At 33.1% G+C, this 22,733-nt stretch overlaps 1 protein-coding gene and 1 non-coding gene across 15 annotated transcripts in view; both read left to right on the top strand.

Annotated features, from left to right (window-relative positions):
• Window positions 1-22,733, top strand: part of Ankhd1 (ankyrin repeat and KH domain containing 1) — a 112,769-nt gene that overhangs the window by 44,678 nt on the left and 45,358 nt on the right. For 6 of the 14 annotated variants that reach the window (XM_074076861.1, XM_074076858.1, XM_074076857.1 and 3 more), the window contains exons 11-14: window positions 12,924-13,011; window positions 15,918-16,045; window positions 16,319-16,462; window positions 18,021-18,123. In XM_074076861.1, coding sequence (XP_073932962.1) covers window positions 12,924-13,011; window positions 15,918-16,045; window positions 16,319-16,462; window positions 18,021-18,123 — 463 coding nt within the window. Of the gene's footprint in view, window positions 1-3,976; window positions 4,066-12,923; window positions 13,012-15,917; window positions 16,046-16,318; window positions 16,463-18,020; window positions 18,124-22,733 lie in introns of those variants that run through there. The other 8 variants (XM_074076859.1, XM_074076856.1, XM_074076854.1 and 5 more) reach the window with 3 other exon arrangements.
• Window positions 21,014-21,121, top strand: LOC141424424 (U6 spliceosomal RNA). The gene has a single exon (XR_012449358.1). It is a non-coding gene; the product is annotated as a U6 spliceosomal RNA (small nuclear RNA).

Here is a 22,733-nt window from a genome sequence, read left to right as displayed (position 1 = left end):
AAATGAATCTTTCGGGCTTTATTATGGACCAAAGAAAAGAAAATTTCTTTGTGTTTTTTTTTTTTCTCTGCATTGTCAAAAACAGGAAGTGTTTAGCTCAGGAGTAGAGTACTTGTCTAGTATGCTCAAGGCCCTGGGTTCGATTCCGAGCACTGTAGAAATAAAATTGACCTGTTGGCCTATTCTTTAAAATATTCTGTATCAGAATGAGTTAAGATATTAATCAAGGTTTGAAAATATTTTAATGTGAATTTGTGGCATGGCTTAAGTGGTAGGCTCTCTACTTAGCAAGTCCGAGGCCCTAAGTTCAAACTCCAGTCTTGCCTCAAAAAAAAGAAAAAAAGAAAGAAAATATTTTAATGCAACAATTTGGCTTTTTGTATTGTTTCCTGAGATGAAACAGAAGATTCTGGACTTTTCATTATAAACATGTAGTAGGCATAATGTAGAACTTAGTTTTAAAAGAAGTCCTGAAATTTTCTTAATACTTATTAAAAATTCATAGTCAGAACTGATGACATACTTGAACATTTTCAGGTAGATCTTCACAATATGTGCATGTTCTAATTGTATTTTAAGATTGTTATTTGAAACTTCATTTTTCTCTAGACCTATAATGTTTTAAATTAAAATTTTAATACATATTTCTAGTTGGAAGCACATTAAATATCTATTATATTTAGGAATATAGATTATATTTTGGCTCATTGATAATTTAATCTTGTCCTATTAATAGTTGCAGAAATTTCAATAATAGCCCATTATTTAAAACTTTTGGACTAGTTTACTATACTTATATAGGCTACTTTGAATATCCTTTTTGAAATTAAAAATATTAAATGAAATAAAAAGCTGTATTAATTTTAGAATTTTTTAAGTCTCTCCCTTTATCATGCAGAATCATTTTTACTACTCTGTAAGCATAGAATTTACCTTGTAAGTAGAGATCCCTGAATAAATGACAAAATCCCTATCTTCCTTCTAAGTTTATCTTTTATTAGTGGAAATAGAATTATTTTATATTAAAATGAAAATTATTCCTTTATGTTTTTTTTTTTTTCTGCATGGATTCTTTGTTTATTCGGCTCAGGTTTATTTTTAGTATTTGTTGTGATTACAGTTATCATATAGCGTAAACCCCATTATAAGAAAAGTTTTATTAAAACACATTAGTATCCTGAATTGTAAAAATATATTTTTGAAAAGCCTTTGGAAATCACTTAATCTTGTTTCTCTGTAAAGGATTTTTCATATTACCTTTGTCCTTACAAAACTTACTGAATTACTTGGCTATTTACCAACAAACACCCTTTCAAAACTAAAGTTGGCTAATTCCCATAGTCTTCAAGCCACTGCTCTGGTGTCCTGTGTTACTTCAGACAATTTTCTACAATTACTGATCTTTAGAGTAGAAAATAGAATTTTAATATTTCATGTTATTCTCATCTTTATAGCTTTCTTCATCCAAAGCACATATGACTTAACTTCTTTTACCATAGACCTCTAGCTATCCTTCAGTATTAATTCTCAAGTTCAAGGTGAAGAACTAACATAGTTAACTGTCTAACAGTATAATTTGGGCTTTAAAGCACTACTGTCTGCTTCTCTTCGTCTTGCTTGCTTTAATTTTGGCCTACTTCAATGTCAATTTTTCCAGGTTTCTGTGCCGAACCATTTCATTGTTAATTCTTTTTAATAAAAGATGATTGTATCAAGTCAGGGTTTCTAAAGGCTCTAATGGCTAGTCACTTAATATCTAGGTGGTATTAATATCTCATTATTACATTGTTATATAATATATATTATAATATATAATTTTATATATTAACTATATATAACATATTATTACATTATTATTGGATCATGGGTATATTAATATCTTAATGTTAATATCTTAATATCTTACCTTAGGAGATACAAAAATGGTTTCTTTATTTGATTCTTCCAAGTGCCCTTGGGCAAATCACTTAAATTCTTGAGGCTTCTTTTCTTCTTCTTTCTCGTATTCTTTTTATTTTTTATTTTTTTAATCTGAGTCTTGCTATGTAGCCCAGGTTAGCCTTGAACTCCTGATCCTCATGTCTTAGCCTCCTGAATGCTGGAATTGCAGGGGTGTACCAGCACACCTGAACTCCCTTTTTCTTTTTTATAAGGAGCTTAGACCAGATAGATGATCTTTAGTGACCTGGCTGAAGAAATCTAATTTTATGATTTCTAAATGACATGTTAATCTATCTGTCTAGAAGAATATACGGATTAGGTGACCTTGAGTACTTCCTTAGCCCATGGATACATAAAGTGCCATTGAAATTTTTGAAGAAAATGAAATTTGAATGTGTAGATCATTACTAATCGTGGTGATAAGTAATAGGTATTACATAAATTATTTTCTTAAAATATTTATATATACTAACTGGACTCCTGTGGTTCACGCCTGTAATCCTAGCTAGTTGGGAGGTTGAAAATGAGGGGTGAGGTGTGTGGGGAATCGCAGTTCAAAGCCAGTCCGGGCAAATAGTTTGCAAGACCCCACCTCCAAAATAACCAGAGCAAAATGGGTTGGAGGTGTGGCTCAAGTGTTAGAGCTCCTGCTTTGCAGAGGTGAGGACCTGAGTTCAAGCCCCAGTCCCACCCCAAAAAAGAAAGTATTTATGTGTACTAGGTGTATTATAAATTACCCTAAATACATTGTTTTGTGAGTCATTTGTAATGAAGAGTTAGGATATTTAGATTATTCTAAAATATTTTATGGATTATTCTAATGGATAAAAGTTATTAATCCCTAAAACATAATTAATTTACTAAATCTATTCCAGTGAAGAGTAATCTGACATTATAATGCTAAATCGTGGGCTGGGGATGTAGCTCAGTAGTAGAGTACTTGCCTAGCATGCATGAAGCCCTGCATTCAATCCCTAGCATCCCTCTTTCCCTGCCACGCAAACAAAAGAAAAAGCTAATCACTATTTTTCTAAGTCTTTTTTCTCTTAATATTTTAACTTCTTTATGTAGACTCAGTGAATCGAGATTTTTCCTTGACATCAGTCTTTAATTAGAAATATAATCTGTCCAGCCACTTTTGCCATTTATTTAGTTTAAAAAATACTCTTTTCCTTTTTTAACTTACTTTTAAATCTTCTCTTGTTGTATCACTTTATTCAGCTACTTATTTCAGCTCTTTATTTAAAGAGTCCGTTTCTCTTTAACTTATTTGGAAGAATGTGGAATTTTAAAATTTTATTCTATTTCTGTTTTTGTAGGGAATTTTTGATAGGTTTCATGTTGGATACTTTGTGTTTATTATTTATATTTGAATGGGGTTTGCTTTAGTTGAGAGGAAGTGAGCCTTGATAGCTTCTTCAAGTCACATAACTGCCTCATAATACTTTCTTACTAAATCTGTATCATAGGAGCATGCGTACCCTTAGTGTAAACACATCACACAGGTAGGAGATTGGAGTTATTCTAAGTAAAGCCTTTTCTAGTCCACATTTCTTTTATTTGGAGACTTCATTGACTCTAGTTGATGACTGAAGAACACTAATTTTATTTATAGTGGAGGAAAAAGCTGCATAACTGTTTAGTTATCTTACTATATTTTCTCCCAACTTTTGACATTCCCAAATCTCTTTATTATTCTTGGTTAAATAGTTTAAAATGTTGCCCTTGCTTTTGTGGCATTAGTTGTATTTTGAGACCAAAGCATGAGTGCAAATAATTCAGCAGAATCACTTCTTTATATAAGAAGTCCTATATTGAAGTTTTATTAGAAGAAAACCACATTATCATTACTCCTTAAGAAAAAAATTATACTCTGCTCCTGAGATAATAGTATCTACAGATGAGGATCTTTTTAGTTGAAGATCCTGAATTAACAAAACCCAGCACCTGAAGTACCATTCACAAGGTCTTCATGGCCAAATGTGGTTTTCGTTTTTGGAATAAGTTCCGTGAGTTCTTCTTTTTCCTTTCACAGGACAAGCAGGAGGACATGAAGACTATTTTGGAGGGCATAGATCCGGCCAAGCATCAGGTGAGGGTAGCCTTTGATGCTTGTAAGCTTCTATATAGAATAGAAGTTATAGGTAACCAGAATTTTGGATATCTGAATTCCAGCCAAGAAGTTCTAGAACTTATTGGGTGACAAAGGAAACCCTCTTCAATTATAAAGATTATGAAGCCCAATAAAAAGTGATTTAACTTAGTAGAAGTTCATTTTCTTGGTATTGTTTGTATGTGGTATTCCTTAAAAAATTTCTTAGGCAAAAATAGGTCTTCCTATTCAGATAGTTCTTTTGCATGCTCCTTTACTAGAACAGTTAAGATACCCCAAAAGAAAGTCTCAGTTATAAATTGTGCTTCATTCATCAACATCTGAAATTTTTGTTATTGAGCTTGAGGATGATCTATTGGGTTATTTTTATATAATCCTCAAGCAAATATACAAAAAGCCTAATTAATTAGTTTAGTGAAATTTGCTATATTGTTCATGCCCTAATTTCTGTAAACTAACATTTAAAATTTTTCTCTTCCAATTGTTTCAGTCAGGCTTGGTGGCTGAGGCAGGAGGATCATGAGTTCAAGGACAGCCTAGGATACATAGAAAGACCCTGTCTCAAAAAAAGCAATGTGTTCTATTATCTCATTTTGAAGTTGACTTTTGAGAAATTAATATACTTACTCATGAAAAATATTACTTTTCTCTTAAAAATGTATGAAATTTATACTTGATAGTTCTAAAAGTGAAACATTTAATATCCATTGTAATCCAGAAACACTTGTTTAAATTCAGGAACAGTTCTTAGTTTTTGCAATTAAGGGTAAAATGTGATTGGATCACAATTAATTTAGGCCAAAGTAAAATAAATTTTTTAGTACCAATCCACACTTAATCACAATGCCTATTAATATCACCATTATTGGCTTGTTGAATAAGTGCTATATTCATTCTATTTTGAACTGAGTAAATAAATTTATTTCATAAAATAAGTGTGAATTTTCACTCAGTTTAACTAATATTGCAGACTCCTATCAAGAATGTATAAGTTGGGGCTGGGGGATGTAGCTTAGTGGTAGAGTACTTGCCTAGCATTAATTGAACCCCTGGGTTCTAGCACCAAGGGAGGATTGGGGAGGAAGTGTAAAGCTGAGTGTTATTTCAGATAACGTTCTTCCTTCCTGAATTTGTTAAAGGAAATATGATTATAAATCTCTTTGTAGCTGCAACTTTCGAAATTTGATATGCTCTTTTTAAACAATGAGGTTTGTGGCCTCACTTTTAGAGGTTCAGATTTAGTAGATCTGAAATAGGCAGTCTGCATTTGAATTGGTAGTTCAGGAGATTATAATGACAAGTTCCCTGTATTCCACACTTTGAGACATTATTGCAGCCTGTAAAGATTTTTACTGCATCGTTGTTGAGTTCTGTTCCTTTTTCATATAACCAATCATTCTTTAAGTCAAAACTGCAATAAACTGGATGCTGGTGACTCACACCCATTATCCTAGCTACTCAGGAGATAGAGATCAGGAGGCTCTGGCAAATAGTTCCTAAGACTCTGACTTGAAAGTACCTAACCCAAAACTGGGCTGGTGGAGTGGCTTAAGTGGTAGAGCGCGTGCCTACCATGTGTGAGGCCCTGATTTCAAACCCCATTGCCACCAAAAAAAAAAAGGGAAAAAAAAAAAACCTGAACTGAACTTGGATTTTCCTTTTGTTTTGATTTTTTAGAGAAACTGCTACTTATATACAGTGCTTTACGGAGAGTGCCTCTTAATCTTTTTTGCCATCTCAGTTCTCCTGAGGAATGTGAATATAATCAGGAAGAGTAGATCACAAAGATAGTGATTGATATACAGTAGTGGGTTGGAAGAATATAACCCCATGAGAACGTATCAGAACCTTCTAGTACATACATAGCATAAAACAATCTCTCCCTTCTCCTTGATTCTGGTTGTTCTCCCTAGCCAATGGCCTCTCTCCAACTCTAAAACAAACTGCCTCTGTGTTATAGCTACAGTCCTTAAATATGTATCTTGGGTGTTCTGTGGCTGTAATTTTAAGGGAATCAACTTATTTTAAAGAAAATAAAGTTTAAAATTAAATTTTGTTGTTTGAAGCAAAGTAGTAAGAAATTCTATCTTTTTCATAATGCTCATTCATCAGAACCAGAACTTTGTATTTTTCATGAATATGCTTTCAGGGAACTTAACACCAGTTATACACTTGTCATTATATTTCAGCCATTAGTGATTAGCTTACCTTAATTAACTTTAAATACGACCTCTCACTTTTTAAATGTTAACTTTTTATTAAGGAGTAATATAGCTTATTGGGGAGGCTGATGCAGAAGGATTGTGAATTTTTTTTTCTTTTGTTTATATGTGCATACAATGTTTGGGTCATTTCTCCCCCTTTCCCCCCACCCCCCTCTCTTACTCCCCTGCCCCCAGGATTGTGAGTTTAAAGCCAACCTTATACATAGCAAGACCTTGGCTCAAAAATAAAATTAGAAAAAAAGGTGATGGGAGTGGGAGAGATTACTATATAATTATTTTTAAATTTTACAATTCAAAGGTGCAGAAAACTATTTTTTCTTCATCTAAACTATCTGTAAAATGAAAAAATAAATTTAAAAACCTCCACACCTTTTTTTTTTAAAGGCTAGGTTCTCTGTAATTATTTTATATTGAATGAATTCTTTTCAGCTATCTCAAATTTGTTTAAATATAAGTAAAAATGACTTCCACTCAAGAAGGTAAGTTAGTGTTAGTATATTTAGAAATCTGTCTGCTCTCTGTACATAGAAACCTTTCAGGTACGTGGAAGTTAAAAATAAAATATGGGAGAAAAATGGATCTAAAAATATATAGCTATTCCCAGAAAAAAGATAAAAGATTTCTGTGTACTAGAAATGAAGCATAGATCCACATCTGAAGCTATAGTCCCAAGGAGAATTAAGGTTTTAAAAATGGGCAGTGGGGCTAGGATTTCAACTTTCACAGGGAAATAGGAACCACTGAATGCATCTCACATGTAGGAGACCAATAGATCTAGTCTACTTGAATGAATCAAGAAACTGGGATCTTTTTGCTCTACCAGTAAACCAATATTAAAGAAAAAAAACAAAAACAAAAATTCCAAGCACCTGTACAAGGGTGCAGTTAGAAATTACCTAATTTGTTTTCCTGATACTGGGACTTGAACTCAGAGCCTTCACTTTGAGCCATTCCACTAGCCCTATTTTTGTGAAGAGTTTGTCAAGATGGGGTCTCACGGAACTGTTTGCCTGGGCTGGCTTTGAACTGTGATCCTCCTGATCTCTGCCTCCTGAGAAGCTAGGATTACAGGCATGAGTTGCTGGCACCTGGCCAAATTTACTGGGTTGTCTTTTTTTTTTTGTGGTATTGGGGTTTGAACTCTGGGCCTCACGCTTGCTAGGCAGGCACTCTACCATTCCGCCAGCCCAAGAAATTACCTAATTTTTGTTAATAGAGGGAAGAGCCAAGACAGTAGTGTAACCAAAACCTTGGAAGACACCATTTTTTTGATTAGGAAGTAGAACTGAAAATAACCTCCAGGGAACAAGAACCTCAAGATGCCAACAAAAAAATCTACTTCTGAACAAACTCTAAGAGCTGGCTGATACAACTTCAGAACTATCTGATGACTAAGGATGTTCGTGGATCAAAACAAAATAAAACAAAGTACCTCCTTTATAAAATGAACTTTCTCAAATTAAAAATACTATAATGGTTAAGAACAAATCTATGTCAAGAGAAATAGTCAAAATACAAGCATATAGACAAAAAGCAAAACAATACACACCCGAAGGAACTACAATCTGACTTTAATCTTGCTGGGTATGGTGACACATGCCTGTATTCCCAATAATTGGGAGGCTGAGGCTGAGGAGGATCGTGAGTTCCAAGCCAGCCTGGGCTACATGTTGAGCCCCTGTCTCTAAATAAATAAATAAATAAAACTTGAGACTTGAGAATTTTAAACATGCTATTTTAAACTGTGACCAATAGCCATAAAATCATGCAAGATAATAAAAAGCCAGTAAGGACTTAAGAACAGGTGTATATGCAGTAAAATAGTGATAGGAATAAGTATATATGATAAAGTATATTAAATACAGTTTAACAAATTAGTGAATTACTTAGTGAATCAGATGATAAAACTAGAAATAACACAGTATGGCACAAAGTGATGGAACATATGAAAAGGAAAATTATGAAATATGTAAACGAACAAGAGGGAAAGAGGATGGAATTGAAGCGCTACATGCATTTAATAGCAGTTCCTAAAGGAGAAGATAGAAATGGGAGAAAGAGGCATTCTCTCTTTGAAGAGCGAATGAAGGAAAATTTTCCAAAATTGAAGGCACACATGAATCCTTGATTAAAAAGTATCAATTGCTAAAGAGAACAAATGAGCCTGTAGAATTTTAATGATAAAGAAAACTATCTAGCCTGATGTGATGGTACATGCCTGTAATATCTGCACTTTGGAGGCCAGGTTGGACTATACATTGGGACCCTGTCTGAAACTAAAGAAGAGGGAAGAAGGAAGGAATCTTAAAAACTAATGGGGAGGGTATATTATCTACAAAGGAATAACCATCAAATCACATAAGACAATTTAATATTCTCAGTATACCAAGACAAAATAATATATTATAGAATTCTATACTTAATTGCTATTCCACAAAAGGAAAAATAAGCAAACTAAGCCAGGTGCAGTCACTCAAGTCTGTAATTCTATCTACTTGGGAGTCAAAGATTAAGAGAATTTCTGTTCTAGGCCAGCCCAAGCAGACCTCATCTCAACCCACTGCTGGGCCCACTGGCACTTTCCTGTCATCCTAGTTATCTGGAAGCACATATGGGATCATAGGCTAAACCGACTTGGTCATAAAGTGAGATCCAAAGACCTGATGGAATGGCTCAAGTGGTAGAGTGCTTGCCTCGCCAATGTAACCCCCCAGCCCCCAGAATGCCCCCCCCTTCCTAAAGACAGTGTTAAAATTCTAGGTAACAATAATACATAATTTAGAAGAACATATTAAGCTGGGTGCCAGTGGCTCCCACCTGTAATCCTAACTACTCAGGAGGCAGAGATCAGGAGAATCATGGTTTGAAGCCACCTGGGCGAGACCCTAGCCCAAAAAACCCACCACAAAAAAGGGGCTGGTGAAGTGGCTCAAGGTGTAGGTCCTGCGTTCAAACCCCAGCACTAAAAAAAAAAAGTGTATTTGAAAGTTATGTTAGAGTCTTTATGTTTAAGATAAGGATAAAGTAATAATTTTTAGAAAAGCATGTAAGTAATCACAACAAATATAAAGCTATTGAACTCCACTGGTAAAGGTCAGAAACTTGAATTAGATTCAGATTCAAAATCTAAATGCTGTTTGCAGAGAAAAAAAACCTTAAGCAAAATAAGGGAAACATTGAGAAAGTGATGCAAAAGGTTAGGTAATATTAAGATTAGAGAAAATGGAATTTTAAATTAAAAGCATTCTGGGGGTAAAAACCCTACTGATATAATAATAATCAGTTACTAATCAGTAACTAACAGTCTACCTCCAATTAAAATAGAAAACTGTATGCTAATAAAAATAGTAAAAATGTTTTAAAACTGCAAAATTACAAGGGAAATTACATCTGCAGTGGTAGAATTATTTTCACATACTTCTCTATGAAACTAATAAGGTAAATTAAACAAGTGAAAACAAATGTTGAAAATATAAAAATTAGGTTTGTTATAGAGAGCTAACATTGTTTCCAGCAAATGTGCTATATATTCTTTTCTCTAATACATGGAACATTTATAAAAATTATACATGTTTTAGTGCATAAAATCTTAAAAGCTGGGACATGGTGGCACAGGCTTACTATCCCAGCATTTGGGAGGTGGAGGCAAAAGGATCACAAACTCAAGAACAGACTGGACTACATAGCAAGACCCTGTCTGAAAATGCAAACAACAAAACAAAAAATAAGACTACCAAAATTACAAAGCAAGCCAGACTAATTGTTTTTTTTTTTTTTTTAAAAGAGGAAAGGCACAGATGAACAGTAGAAACCTAAAGTGAGTTTTAACTATTTGATATGATAGAAATCTTAAAAATTCATAAGACAGTCATGAACAGTCAATAAACTTGAACAGTGATTTTTCTTTTTTTTTCTTTTTTGGTGCGTGATATTGAGTATAGGGCTTTGCATATGCTAAGCATGTGCTGTACCCCCCCACTGCATTATTAATTTTGGAATATAAAATACTATAATTACATTATAAAGTTGTGAGATTATTTTATCAACCATGATTGTATTCTTGAAAACCAAAGGAATGAATGCATATTTATAGGGAGGAAAATGAAATAGCTTTTCATGACCTTTTACTTCCAGAATTTTATTAGTATCTTAAATTTTAAAACATGACTTGGGATGAGTTGACTATACTTTCTGATATTTTTCTTTTCCTTTTTTTTTTTTTTTTTTTTTTTGGCCATACTGGGGATTGAGCACAGGGCCTTATGCTTGCCAGGCGATGATTTTAAATATTTTGACATATATGACAATTTTGTAAATATATAAAATTAACAGTTACTTTTAAAACTTTGTTTAGTTTTTGCCATTACTTATGGGACCTAGTTATGCTGAAGAGTTTTACTGCCAGACTTAAAAGACAAAAAGGAGAAAAATTGGAAAAGAAAAGTGACTTTAATATTTCCTCACCATGTTCTAGTAATAATGCATTTTCAAATGCAGATAACCAATGTCTTACATTCAAGTTTAATACATGAGTTTTTAAACTTTCTACCCTCTTACTTATCTAGTAGAAAGTAAAACCCTCAGACCTCTGTACTATGAGAAGGAAAATTTGAAATGTGAGTTATGCAATTCCTGCTTTGTGAACATTTTCATTCACTAATGTTTTAGGCATTAGATGTACAATGGTGAGCAAAAAATGGGCATGATTGTTACTATCATAGTTTATAATTTAGTGGAGGAGACATTAGCTAACTAGTATGTGATTACAATTTATAAATGAAAGGTTCATAAAGTTGCAAGTCAACACTAGGAAGAGTTATCTAGTCAAGAAGGTTAGAGAGGTCTTCCTTGACAAAATAACTCATGGTTTGGTGTGGGATGAAAAGGAGTTAGTGGTTAAGTGTTTTAAAGAAAAGACCAGCAAGCATGTGCATAAACGCTCTGAGGCAGGAAGGGTAAATAACTTGGTAAAAGAGCAGTATGTTTCTAGGTTGTGGTTGATTGTAGTGACAGTTCAGAAATAAGTTGAATAGAAAAAAAATGGATAAACAACTCTTTTGGTACTTTTTGTGTAAGGTCTTCATGGTGTATATTCCTTTTTGTTTGAAATAAATTGCCAGGATGTTAGATTTACGAATGTACATTCAAAATCCATTCTAAAGCCAAATTATTTTGACATTATCCATAGTGTTACTCATTCTCTTATATTGTATCATTAATGAAGATTGTTTTCTCTTTATTTTTTTTGGCAGCACTAGTGTTTGAACTCAGGCACTCTACCACTTGAGCCACTCTGCCAGCCCTAAAGATTATTTTCTAATCAACTTGTTTAATAACCAAAAAGTGAAAGCATAAACCAATTTTTATAGGAAGTTGAGTAACACTTTCCAGGTTTTTTTTAAAAACCACCTCTTCAGCCCAGTATGGTGGTATATGTCTGTATACTAGCATTCCAGAGGCTGAGGCAGGGGGATCTCCAGTACGAGGCCACCCTGAACTACATAGAACCAAAAAAACAAAGAACTCCTTATAGAGTGGAATTCCTGTGGCTCCACTCTAGCAATCCAGTTTAAAGTTTCCATTGAGTTGATTATCTACCTTTATTTCTTACTGTTATTTTGCCTGAGTTATAATGTTTTATTAATATATTAAATTATACTATATTGGCATAGCACCTTTTTAAGTTGTGTGGTAGCTAAGTGATTTTCTGAGTTAATTTATGAAATCACTTTATCAAGTTTTTCTTAGTAATAAACCAGAACAACAGATATTCATGTTTATACACATAGTGAAATAGGGGATAGATGAGAAAACTTTTCATAGAAACAAAGTATCAGCTATATTTTAATACTTAGGTGAATATAATAGGGTTCATGGGCCAGAGGTGTGGTTCAAGCTGTAGTGTGCCTGCCTAGCAAGCATGAAGTCCTGAGTTCAAAGCCCAGTTTCTCCCAATTAAAAAAAAAAAAATGTTTACAATTCTCTCAGTAGAGAATACCCACCATATACTCAAGGTGGTTTTAATACCATTTGATACAAAACCTGGTTAGAAGCTGTTTTATCATTTATTCTTCTTGTTTGCAAACTTCCTAGAAAGAGTAATCATCTTTCTGCTATTATAAGACTTTATCTTTTGCCTTTGACTGTTTTTTATGTATTTAATTTCTGCTCGTTGGTATATTTTTCTTTTTCTGTTTTCCTTTACTCCTAAAATACCATAATGTTTTTCTTTTAGGAGTTTGTTGTCATCTTTTCTTATTGGCTTCTGATAAAACATCAGGATCCTTCTAATCACCTTACAGGACTAAGGTTCTTTTTTTACAGTTCAGATGAATAGTTGGGAAAATTTATCTTCTTAATCTTAGAATCAGAAAAATACTGTTAATTCTTATGGGGGGGGCCAAACTAAACATTAGTGTTATCTTTAATGATTATTGTTTGGTATGCAAAATTGAACTTGCCCATAAAACGTTACAACATCTAGCATAGACTGAAATCAATCCTCTATTTTGGAAGAATTGAAGTAGGTAGTATAAGTGGCTATATTGATTTTTAAATCCTCATTGTTTCTCACAGTATTAGTACTAAATGCCTAAAATAGTTTTGTAGTCTATTGGTACTTATGCATTATTTTTTATTAATAGGAACATGAATCCGAAGGTGGAAGAACTCCTTTGATGAAAGCTGCAAGAGCTGGTCATTTGTGCACTGTGCAGTTTCTTATTAGTAAAGGTAAAGAAAGGGCAAGTGATCATTTCCAAAAGTGTACAATCTGACAAAAAATTCCTGAATCCTTGCAATTTATGTTAAGGCTACTTAAAGTTATAAGTATTCTAGTTTCTGTGGGTTTTCTGGTATATTTTATTTAGTAACCATAGATTTTTGAAGTGCTTAGAATTTCATTAGTTCTGAATTTTAAGTTTTTATCAACCGAACAGCTTATGGTTGTGCCCCAGAATTGGAAAAGTCAAATGTAATTGCCCAGCTACACTTAGGTAAATGTTCAACACTTAAGGATGAGGCAGTTCTACTGGTGATGAGTAGAGGATAGAGAGGATCTGTTGTATTTTTTTGTGGTACAGTTGAATTAACAGTGAATAAAAGGGTCTTTTTTTTTCAATACTCCTGAACATTCTATTGTTAGAAGACTATATTTAGGCAAAGAAATTCAGCTGATGGACGGAAGAATTAGTTGACGACTGTTTTCGGTAGAAAAGTGAAATGCTGATGAACCCATGTTAGATTGAGCCATACTGTATTATAATTTATAGATTAAAGCACTGATGTCAGCAATTTCCTTTGTTTTATCTTAACTCTTTGAATGTGTCAGAGGTATTCTGGCATTTCATGTAAGGTCCTAGGGTACAATACTAAAATGCAAAGAAGATCCACTCAGGTGGTGTCATGAAAATAAAACAATTATATCTAAATTTCAATAGAACTCTAGGATTTTGTGACATTGAAACATTTTTTGCTTCTTTAATTGGATAAATCTAGTTTGTTTGTTTATTTTTGGCAGAGCTGGGGTTTGAACTCAGGGCTTTGTGCTTGTGAGAGAGATGCTCTACTGCTTGAGCTGCACCTCTGGCCTGTGAAACTGGTTTACTTTCTTCATACCACATTTTTACTGCTAAATAAGGCATATCTTTACAGAATGTTCAATAGCATAGTCTGTAAAAATTATCTCTGCCACACAGAATAAATAGGTGGATAAAATTTGGAGTTCTCTTATGCTTTTCTAAAGAGAATACCTAGTCATACAACAATCCTAAGAACATAAGCATGCTTTCTTAGAATAGGAACACATTGATTTATATTCTTTCTAGGGTCTATTGATTTATATTTGTATAGGAACTGTTGGATAATCCCAGCAGCTAAATTTATTATTAACAATTGTAAAATTAATTTTATGTTGCTAACGTAAGGGTATTCATTCTTACCTTATCTTTCCCAGAAAATTACTTTTATACAATTAGAGATTATGTTCAGTTAGATATTTTCTCAAAATTAAATAAATTAAAAGTAGTTTTATTTTTCTCTTACATAAATGTGGAATTAAAGAAGAAAAGCAGCTGGGCACAGGTGGCTCATATCTATAATTCTAGCTACTTGGGAGGCTGAGATTGGGAGGATCACAGCTTGTGGCCAGCCAACAAATTGTTTGCAAGACCCCATCTCCAAAATAACCAGAGCAAAATGAACTGGAGGCATGGCTAAAGTGGTAGAACACTTGCTTTGGAAGCGCAAAGCTGAGGTCAAGTCCCAGTTCCTCCAACAAAAAGAACAGGAACAGAGAAATCTACACAGAATCTCTGGACAGGTGGCAACTGCCAACAAGAAGCATTACAACAAATGATGTAAATTGCTTGGTTAGCAATTTACATCATTCATAACTAAAAAAAAAATATTTGTATAGTCTTGACACCTTTTGGAATGATAAAAATAGGTGAACTGAAAACTAGTTCCTTTTTCCAGGTCAAATTTATCATATGGGCGGGGGGCAGGCATGGCTCAAGTGGTAGAGTGTTTGCTTGGCAAGCAGGAAGCCCTGAGCTCAAACCCCAGTACCACATCCCAAACAAACAGATAAACAAAAAAACCAAATATTATCAAAAAAGAGAGGCTAAGAGGGCTGGAGGTGTGGCTCAAGTGATATAGAGTGCCTGCCTAGGAAGAGTGAAGTCCTGAGTTCAAACTCCAGTAACATCTGAAAAAAAAAAATTTACAAGGAAACCAGGTGTGGTGGTGCATAGCTATAATCCTAGCACTCTAGAGGCTGAGGCAGGAGGATTGTGAGTTTGAAGTCAGCCAGGGCGATTTCATTTAATTTTTTTTTTTTTTTTTTTTTTTTTTTTGGTGGTACTGGGGTTTGAACTTGGGGTCTTACACTTGCTAGGCAGGCGCTCTACTACTTGAGCCACTCCACAAGCAAGGGCGATTTCATTTAAACTTTCTTCAGGTCATATTATACAGAGGTATTGAACAGCTTACTAAATAGTCTTTCAGATAACATATTTAGATAATCTTATGTTTTCTCTTCATATTTAGGTCCCTCTGACTTTTAAAATGCTTCTCTTAAATATTGCTTTGATACCTATTTTCTCTACTTTGAAGCCTTATTGTCAATTAAAGAGATCAAAACTATCTTTGAAACATTTTGAGAGTTGCATACAATGGTATTATTTGATGCTTAATCTGCATATATTTATAAATCTTAGTCTTCTAAGATTTTGCATTTTAAAAGTGATATTTAATTAATGAACACAGCTACACACTAAAATATGGATGAATCTGACCAATATAATAACTGAGTGAAAGAAGCCAGACACAAAAGAGTACACTGTATGATTCCATTTGTATAAAATTCAAAGACTAAAACCAGTTTGGAAGACAGGGTAATAGTTTCTGTTGGGAGGAAATGGGTAGTGACTGAAAGGGAACCCGAGATGGGGCTTTCTGGTATGTGGATAATGTTTCGATCAAGTGCTGGTTACACCACTGTGTGTTCACTTCATGAGTATTTTTTGAGCTTCACTTCTACATCTATATTAAACTTCAAAAAAAAAATCTTTAAAATGATAACTGCCTGTGAACTGGCTGATTTCACCTTTTGCTAAGATTGCTGTTTTTATTTGAAGGTGCCAATGTGAACAGGGCTACAGCCAATAATGACCATACAGTAGTGTCACTGGCATGTGCAGGAGGCCATCTGGCAGTTGTTGAGCTACTTTTGGCTCATGGGGCTGACCCTACTCATCGACTCAAGGTATTCTACTTTAAAATAAAAAGATGAATAATATATATTACACTGTACTCAGGTATGGAATTATTACAGTGAAATCCCTTTTTGTTACTAGTGCATAATAATTCTAAAATAGAATAAAAATTGTAAAAATACGTGTTGAATGCTTGGTGCTTAATATTACTGTTTAAGTGGGATTTGATTTTATATGACCTACTAAGAAACTTACTGTATATATCAAGCACAGTATAAGAAGAAACTTTTAAAAAATTAATTATGGTCTCAATTCTTTCTCAGGATGGCTCAACAATGCTTATTGAAGCTGCAAAGGGTGGCCATACTAATGTTGTTTCTTATCTGTTGGATTATCCAAATAATGTTCTGTCAGTTCCTACTACAGATATGTCTCAGCTTACCCCTCCTTCTCAAGATCAATCTCAGGTAAAGTATAATGGATTTCATTTGTTAATATAAATATTCTTCAAAGTGATTGAAAATTTTTATTGAAAATCAGTTTTAAGCAAAATGGGATTGTTTCTGTTTTTTATTACTTATTGAGATAATCGTGATCTTAAATTTTTTAAGATCTGTTTTCTTAAATGAATCTTAGGTACTTGTAAACTTTCGCCAAAGGTGCATAGACATGTTTTTATTGTCTTATTTAATGAAAATAATGATTCTAAAAAATTAGTTAGTATGAAACACAAGTATTCCATGTTAAGTTACCACAATTAAGTTTTTAGAAGTTCCCTCGCTGCACCCCACACCCCATACTTAGGATTGAACCCAGGGCCTCATGCATCCTAGGCTAACACTCTTGAACTCTAGTCCTTGTCCCCTACCCTTTTATTTTTTATATTTTGTTTCTGAAATAGGATCTCTGTAATATAGCCTGGGTTGGCCTCAAATCAAAATCCTGTCTGCCTCTTGAGTAGCTGGGACAAAAGAAAGATTTTCTTTTTGTTTTTGAAGGTACTGGCATTAGAACTCAGGGCTTTGTACTTGCTAATCTCTACCACTTGAACCATGTCTCCAGCCATTTTTTTCTCTGGTTATTTTGGAGATAGGGTCTTGCTTTTTGCTCAGGCTGGCCTGGACCTCAACTCTTCTATTTTATGGTTCCTGCCATAGCTAGGATGGCAGGTGTGCACAGCTGTGCCCAGTTTTTTTCTGTTGAGTTGGCAATCTCATGAACTTTTTTTGCCCAGGCTAAACTTGGAACTGTGATCTTCCTTATCTCAGCCTCCTGCATAGCTGGGATGACAGGTGTGCGTCACTAGCACCCAGCTTTGCTTTTTAATGAGTACATTGAGCCTGAACTTGAATCATGATGAAACTTTTCTCTTAATACCTCCCAAGACAGCATTAATTATCATAGGGATAGCTTTTTTTTTTTTTTAAATCAAGGAAGTATAGTTAACCAGAATATGTGCACCAGAAATTCATTAAAGGACCTTTTAAACCTGCCTAAAATTAACATATACTAAGCATACACACATCATTAGAGAATATGGTACTGATTACAGCTTAAAAAATCAGGTGATATAAAAGCACATACTGGATAGATATGAAAGCCCATTAAAATTGAAGCTACAAGTTTGTGAAATCCTTAATTCTTTTCTACAAAATGACCCTGGAAACTGCCAGCATACCACAATCAGTAAATACATTATATTGACAAGGGTAAATTGGCTAATGAAAAGTGAGTATGTGACTTGTATTCCTAACTGTAGTTGGAACTAGGAAGCCTTATTCTAAACGAGAATAATTAATTTCATTCAGCTTGAGTCATTAACTACTTACAGATTATCTTAGTTTTCCTAGTCAGTATTTTCAAAAATTATCCTTTGGTGAAGGCTTTGTTGATTTTTTTTAAGCTTTAGGAAATAAAGTAAATTTGATGGTATCTGAAGAAAACTTTAAAACAGCATCATTTATTTATGGGCCTTTTGTTTTATTCTTTGATCTGAGATGATGTTTTTCTGAGTTGACTTTTTAGGTTCCACGTGTACCAATGCATACACTTCCCATGGTTGTACCTCCCCAGGAACCTGATAGAACTTTGCAAGAGACCACTTCTGCCCTTTTAGGAGTGCAAAAAGGTTAGTTGTTGAATTGTTTTTCTTAAAATCAGTGTTTTTTGCCTAATTAATTTAAAAATGCACCTTAAACTTAATGGTACAAAAAAAGTTTAATGGTACACAATTATAATGTACATGTGATTAACTTGGTGTATAATTCTGACAAATGCTAATACTATTACAGGCTGTTTAAAATAGAAAAGACATAAGTATTGGAAAAAAATGACTTAACTGTTTTCCTAATAACATACGCTAGTTACAGTTTTCAACTGACATAAATGAAAGTACTGAAGAAGCAAACTAAGTTTATTGTATTAAAGTAGAAAAATGTATTCAATATTCATTTTCTATTTGATAGTTCTTTAAACACTAGTATAATAAGAATGAAAATGTTTGCTATCTAGTTAAATCTTTGTAGTATTAATTGAATGCATGAGAGAGGTTTAAGAATTACATTTAGTTTCATTTATGGATTGCTGGAATTATACTCCCTATGGAGGTGAACCTGGATGATGATTAACTATCAAAATGTGTATAAATACTCTCCAAATGAGTATTAAGAGAGACTGTATGCTATTTAAAGTCTGCAAGTTTATGAGCTCTCTTATTTTTCTCTTGTCTTTTCACTTGTATATATAAATTACTTTCCCTTGATAATTATGTTTTGCAATATCTGAGTTCTTTGGAATAAAGAAAATAGGTAATTTGTAGAATTTTAAAAACTACATAAGGGTTTGCAATATAACTCAGTGGTGAAGTGCTTGGCTAGCATTCTTGAAGCCCTTGGGCCAATCTCAAGTACCACCCCCCAAAAAAACCTAACATTAGAGAATTTATAACCCTAGTTCCTTTGCTGTATGATAATCAAATTCTAGACTGTTGAAATAACAACAAGATGTGTAAGTATATGTTAATATCTTTAATACTATGATTTTAAAAAACTTGGTTAGGAGCAATTATTATAGAGCAAACAGAAGTTTTTGGGTTTGTGTTTTGAAATTATTACAGTTTAAATTATTTAAAGTTTTAAGGGCATTCTTAATTTCTAAATTAAGAAGTACTTTCTAAAGTGTTAAGGATCTACTTAATTTCCAAACTATTAATTTCAGAGATGAAATATGTGTGGTCTCTCTGACCTATTTCAAGCAGTTTTCTTCTGACACTAGCTATTCACATTTCCCTGCTTTGTGTGTGTGTGTGTGTGTGTGTGTGTGGTTTTTGTTGTGTGTTTTTGTTTTGTTTGTTGTCCTTTATTTGTTTTGAGAAAAGGTCTTGCTGTGTTGTGTAGCCTGGGGTAAAGCCATATTCTTCCCTCAGCATCCTGAATGCTTGGACCACAGATGTGTACCCCCATACCTGACTTTTTCCTGCTATTTTTAATCCTAACAACCTTTGGTAAAATATTTAAGCTAAATTCTTCTTTTTTGTCGCTTTTGTCTTTTTTTTGCTTAAACCTTATGGAGAACTGTAGGACCTTGGGTGTGGGAAATTCAGAACTTAATAAGAAATCATTTTTTAAAAAATTACACAGAACCATAAAATAAGCTAGACAGAATATGTGTAGAGAAGAAATAAAACATTTTAAACTTAGTTTAATATGTAAATAACAGAAGTGTTTGGGTAGTGATTTTTAAGTTGATACTCAAGTGAATAATCATATTTTTGCTTATGTACTATCTTATACTATATATCTACTTCTTTTCATCATTTTGATGTTTTATTATTTTCAGACTAGTACAAAACTGGACTTTTTGAGGCATTTTTCATTTTACTGAATTAAAGAAGGGGGAAGAAATCAATCAATGTTCGTATCTAGAAACTTGAGCACTTCCTGTTAACTGCCTAACATTTATACAGAATCAAACTGTAATAATGCATTGTGTTGAGATGTTGTGTCAATAAAATCATGCATATAGAATATTTGGTGCTATGAATTATTTTAAAAATCAGTTAATGATGTAAAAGCACATACATACTGGATTATCAGAATAGATATAAAAGCCTATCTTAAATAATTAAAGGAACTATTTTTTCTCCTTTAAGTCTCTTTATGTCTTTAGAAAAGTTCCTTTGAGTGATGAAATTGCTGTTTTTTAATCCTTTTGTTTCTTATAGGGCTATATATTAGTTCTGTGTAGCATATGTGATTAGGGATAGATGAAGGGTTCTTAATTCTCTAGCACTGTCTTCTAGTAATCATCTTTTCAAGTTCTTATAACATTTTATTCCTGTCTGTTTAATAAATCTTTTCATTCATATTCCCATCCTTTTAAAATATATCCATGGCTGTTTGATATATATCCTATTCAAATATTCTTTTCTTTCATGTCCCATGTGTACCATTTGTCCAAGTTTCATGAACTTTAATTCATATCCTCCTGATTTGGGTAACTAATCCCACTGGTCTATTGTTGGTTTTCAGTGATTCTAGATAGCATCTGACAAAGTCGTCAGACTCATCTCTTTCAACAAAAGGTAGACTAAGTGAGAGTAGTATTTTCACTTTTCTAGCATTATTTAACTTTATTAACTATAGTTATAAATATTCAAATGGAAAATGATATATAACTAATGTAGACCCTTTGCTTATTCAAAATCAGCTTTCTAAATAAATTCTGTTGCAGACTACGTTTTGCATCTAACTTATTTGTTGTAATTGGTTCCTCAGACATTATAAAAGAGAAGACTCATCTTCTAAAAGTTGTATCACCAAGCTAACCTGTTACAAAGCACTTAAAATGATGTCAAAGGGTTGGGGATGTAGCTCTTTCTCTCTCTCGGCCTCATGCTTGGGAGGCAGGCACTCTACCTCATGAGCCACTCCACCAGCCCAGTTTGTAGCTCATTAATAGAGTACTTAGTATGCAAGAGGCCCTGGGTTCAATCCCCAGCACCACAAATAAAGTAAAATGTACTTGCTTCAGCAGCACATACACTAAAATTGGAACAATGCAGAGAAGATTAACATGGTTCGTGCACAAAGCTTGACATACAAATTTGTGAAGTGTTCCATATTTTAAAAAATAAAGTAAAATAAAATAAAATTATGCTAGAATAAGTGAAATTACTTTTTGTGTGCACTTCAAGCCTTTTGATCTTCAACAGTATTTCAGATCTTCCTTTTGACTCTTACCACTTCTGCTCCACCCCTCTGTGCCTTAGATCTCCAATATAGAGGGTTGAGTTAATCACATTAATTTCTAGTGCTTTCTCATCATGGCTTCTCTCTCGTTTTATTTATTCTCTTTCTTCCTGTTCTCCTACTTTCCCAGAGGGAAAGATTCTGATGTGTATGATGTGCATATTCTTTATTATAAATTCTTAAGAAAATACTTTTTATCTTGTGTGTATTTTTAATTTATATTATCATATTGTGCTGTAGCTCCCATTTTGTGTTTATTTTGTTTTTTTTACTTTTTTCAGTCAACACTTTTTAAGTTCTATTCATGTCTTCCTCTAGATTGTTTATACTTGCATCATCATGTTTATCTTCCCTGTTTTATCTGTTCTTTTTTCCCAGTGATAGATACCAGACTACCTATAATTCCTCACCACCACAGACAATGCTATGATGAAAATCTGTACTGTTTCCTTATGAGTCTGTGCGAGAATTTCTTTAGGATATTATTCCGCCTTTTAGACTGTAAGCTCCTCAAAGGCTGGGTTTATGTTGTTCATCTTTTTATTGTCCACCATGTCTTGCTTGTAGTTATTCATGTATTTGATGAGTGCCAGGATAAGAATATAGGTCATTCTGAAGGCAGAAAAAAATTAAGATTTCTTTTTTAAGAAAAAGACACATGGTGATTAAAGAGGATCATTAAAAATAAGAAATAGTATTACAGAACCTAAGAAAGAGATTTAAAATAGAAGTATAAATATAAATTAAGAGTTAATTTATCCCAGAGTTATTTACTGTAATAGGTAACAGGCAGTTCTTATGTTTTTATAGCAAATCATTGAAATTATTTAGAAAAACTATATACAGGCAATGAAATTGAGTGTTCCCTGTAAATTTATTGCTAATCTCTGATTTAGTTATTTTTTTCTTACGTAATTATTCTTATATGACTTTCCATAGCCAAAATTTAACAATGTATTTTCATATGTAACTACTTTTTAATAAAAGGAGAAAGAAGGAATTAATCTGTTATAATATAACACAGATGGTCTATTTTTGCACACCCTTGGTTAAGAGATTTCTATGTTAAAAGATGTATTATACCCTATTATGTTGGGAAATTTTGAGACAGTATTTATACATTAAATAGTTCCAGGCTGGTGGCTTTAAAAATTTTGACTGTGACCAAAATAAGAAATATTTCACATTGAAATACAGGACACAGCATACATCTATTTATCAAAAACCAAATTCTATTAGGAAATATATACTCTACTGCATTTAATGCATTTATGTTATTTTCGACTCTACTTCATCAACCTTATTTTCTATTTAAGAAATAGGATGGTACTTAAAAGTCATCCTAGTTGGGTGTGTGTGATGATAAAAGAAAGCAAGGGAATTACAGAATAACTTTTAAATTTAATTAGATAAAAACCAAGTAAGGAAATACAAAGGCAGATCTAGATCTCTGTAGATACGGTATTTTTGTTTGGTCATTATTTTTCTA

Source organism: Castor canadensis, chromosome 6, assembly GCF_047511655.1.
Source record: "Castor canadensis chromosome 6, mCasCan1.hap1v2, whole genome shotgun sequence".
NCBI classification, from domain to species: Eukaryota; Metazoa; Chordata; class Mammalia; order Rodentia; family Castoridae; genus Castor; species Castor canadensis.
Note: the sequence above shows the minus strand (reverse complement) of the source record. Positions and strands in the feature narration are given on the sequence as shown.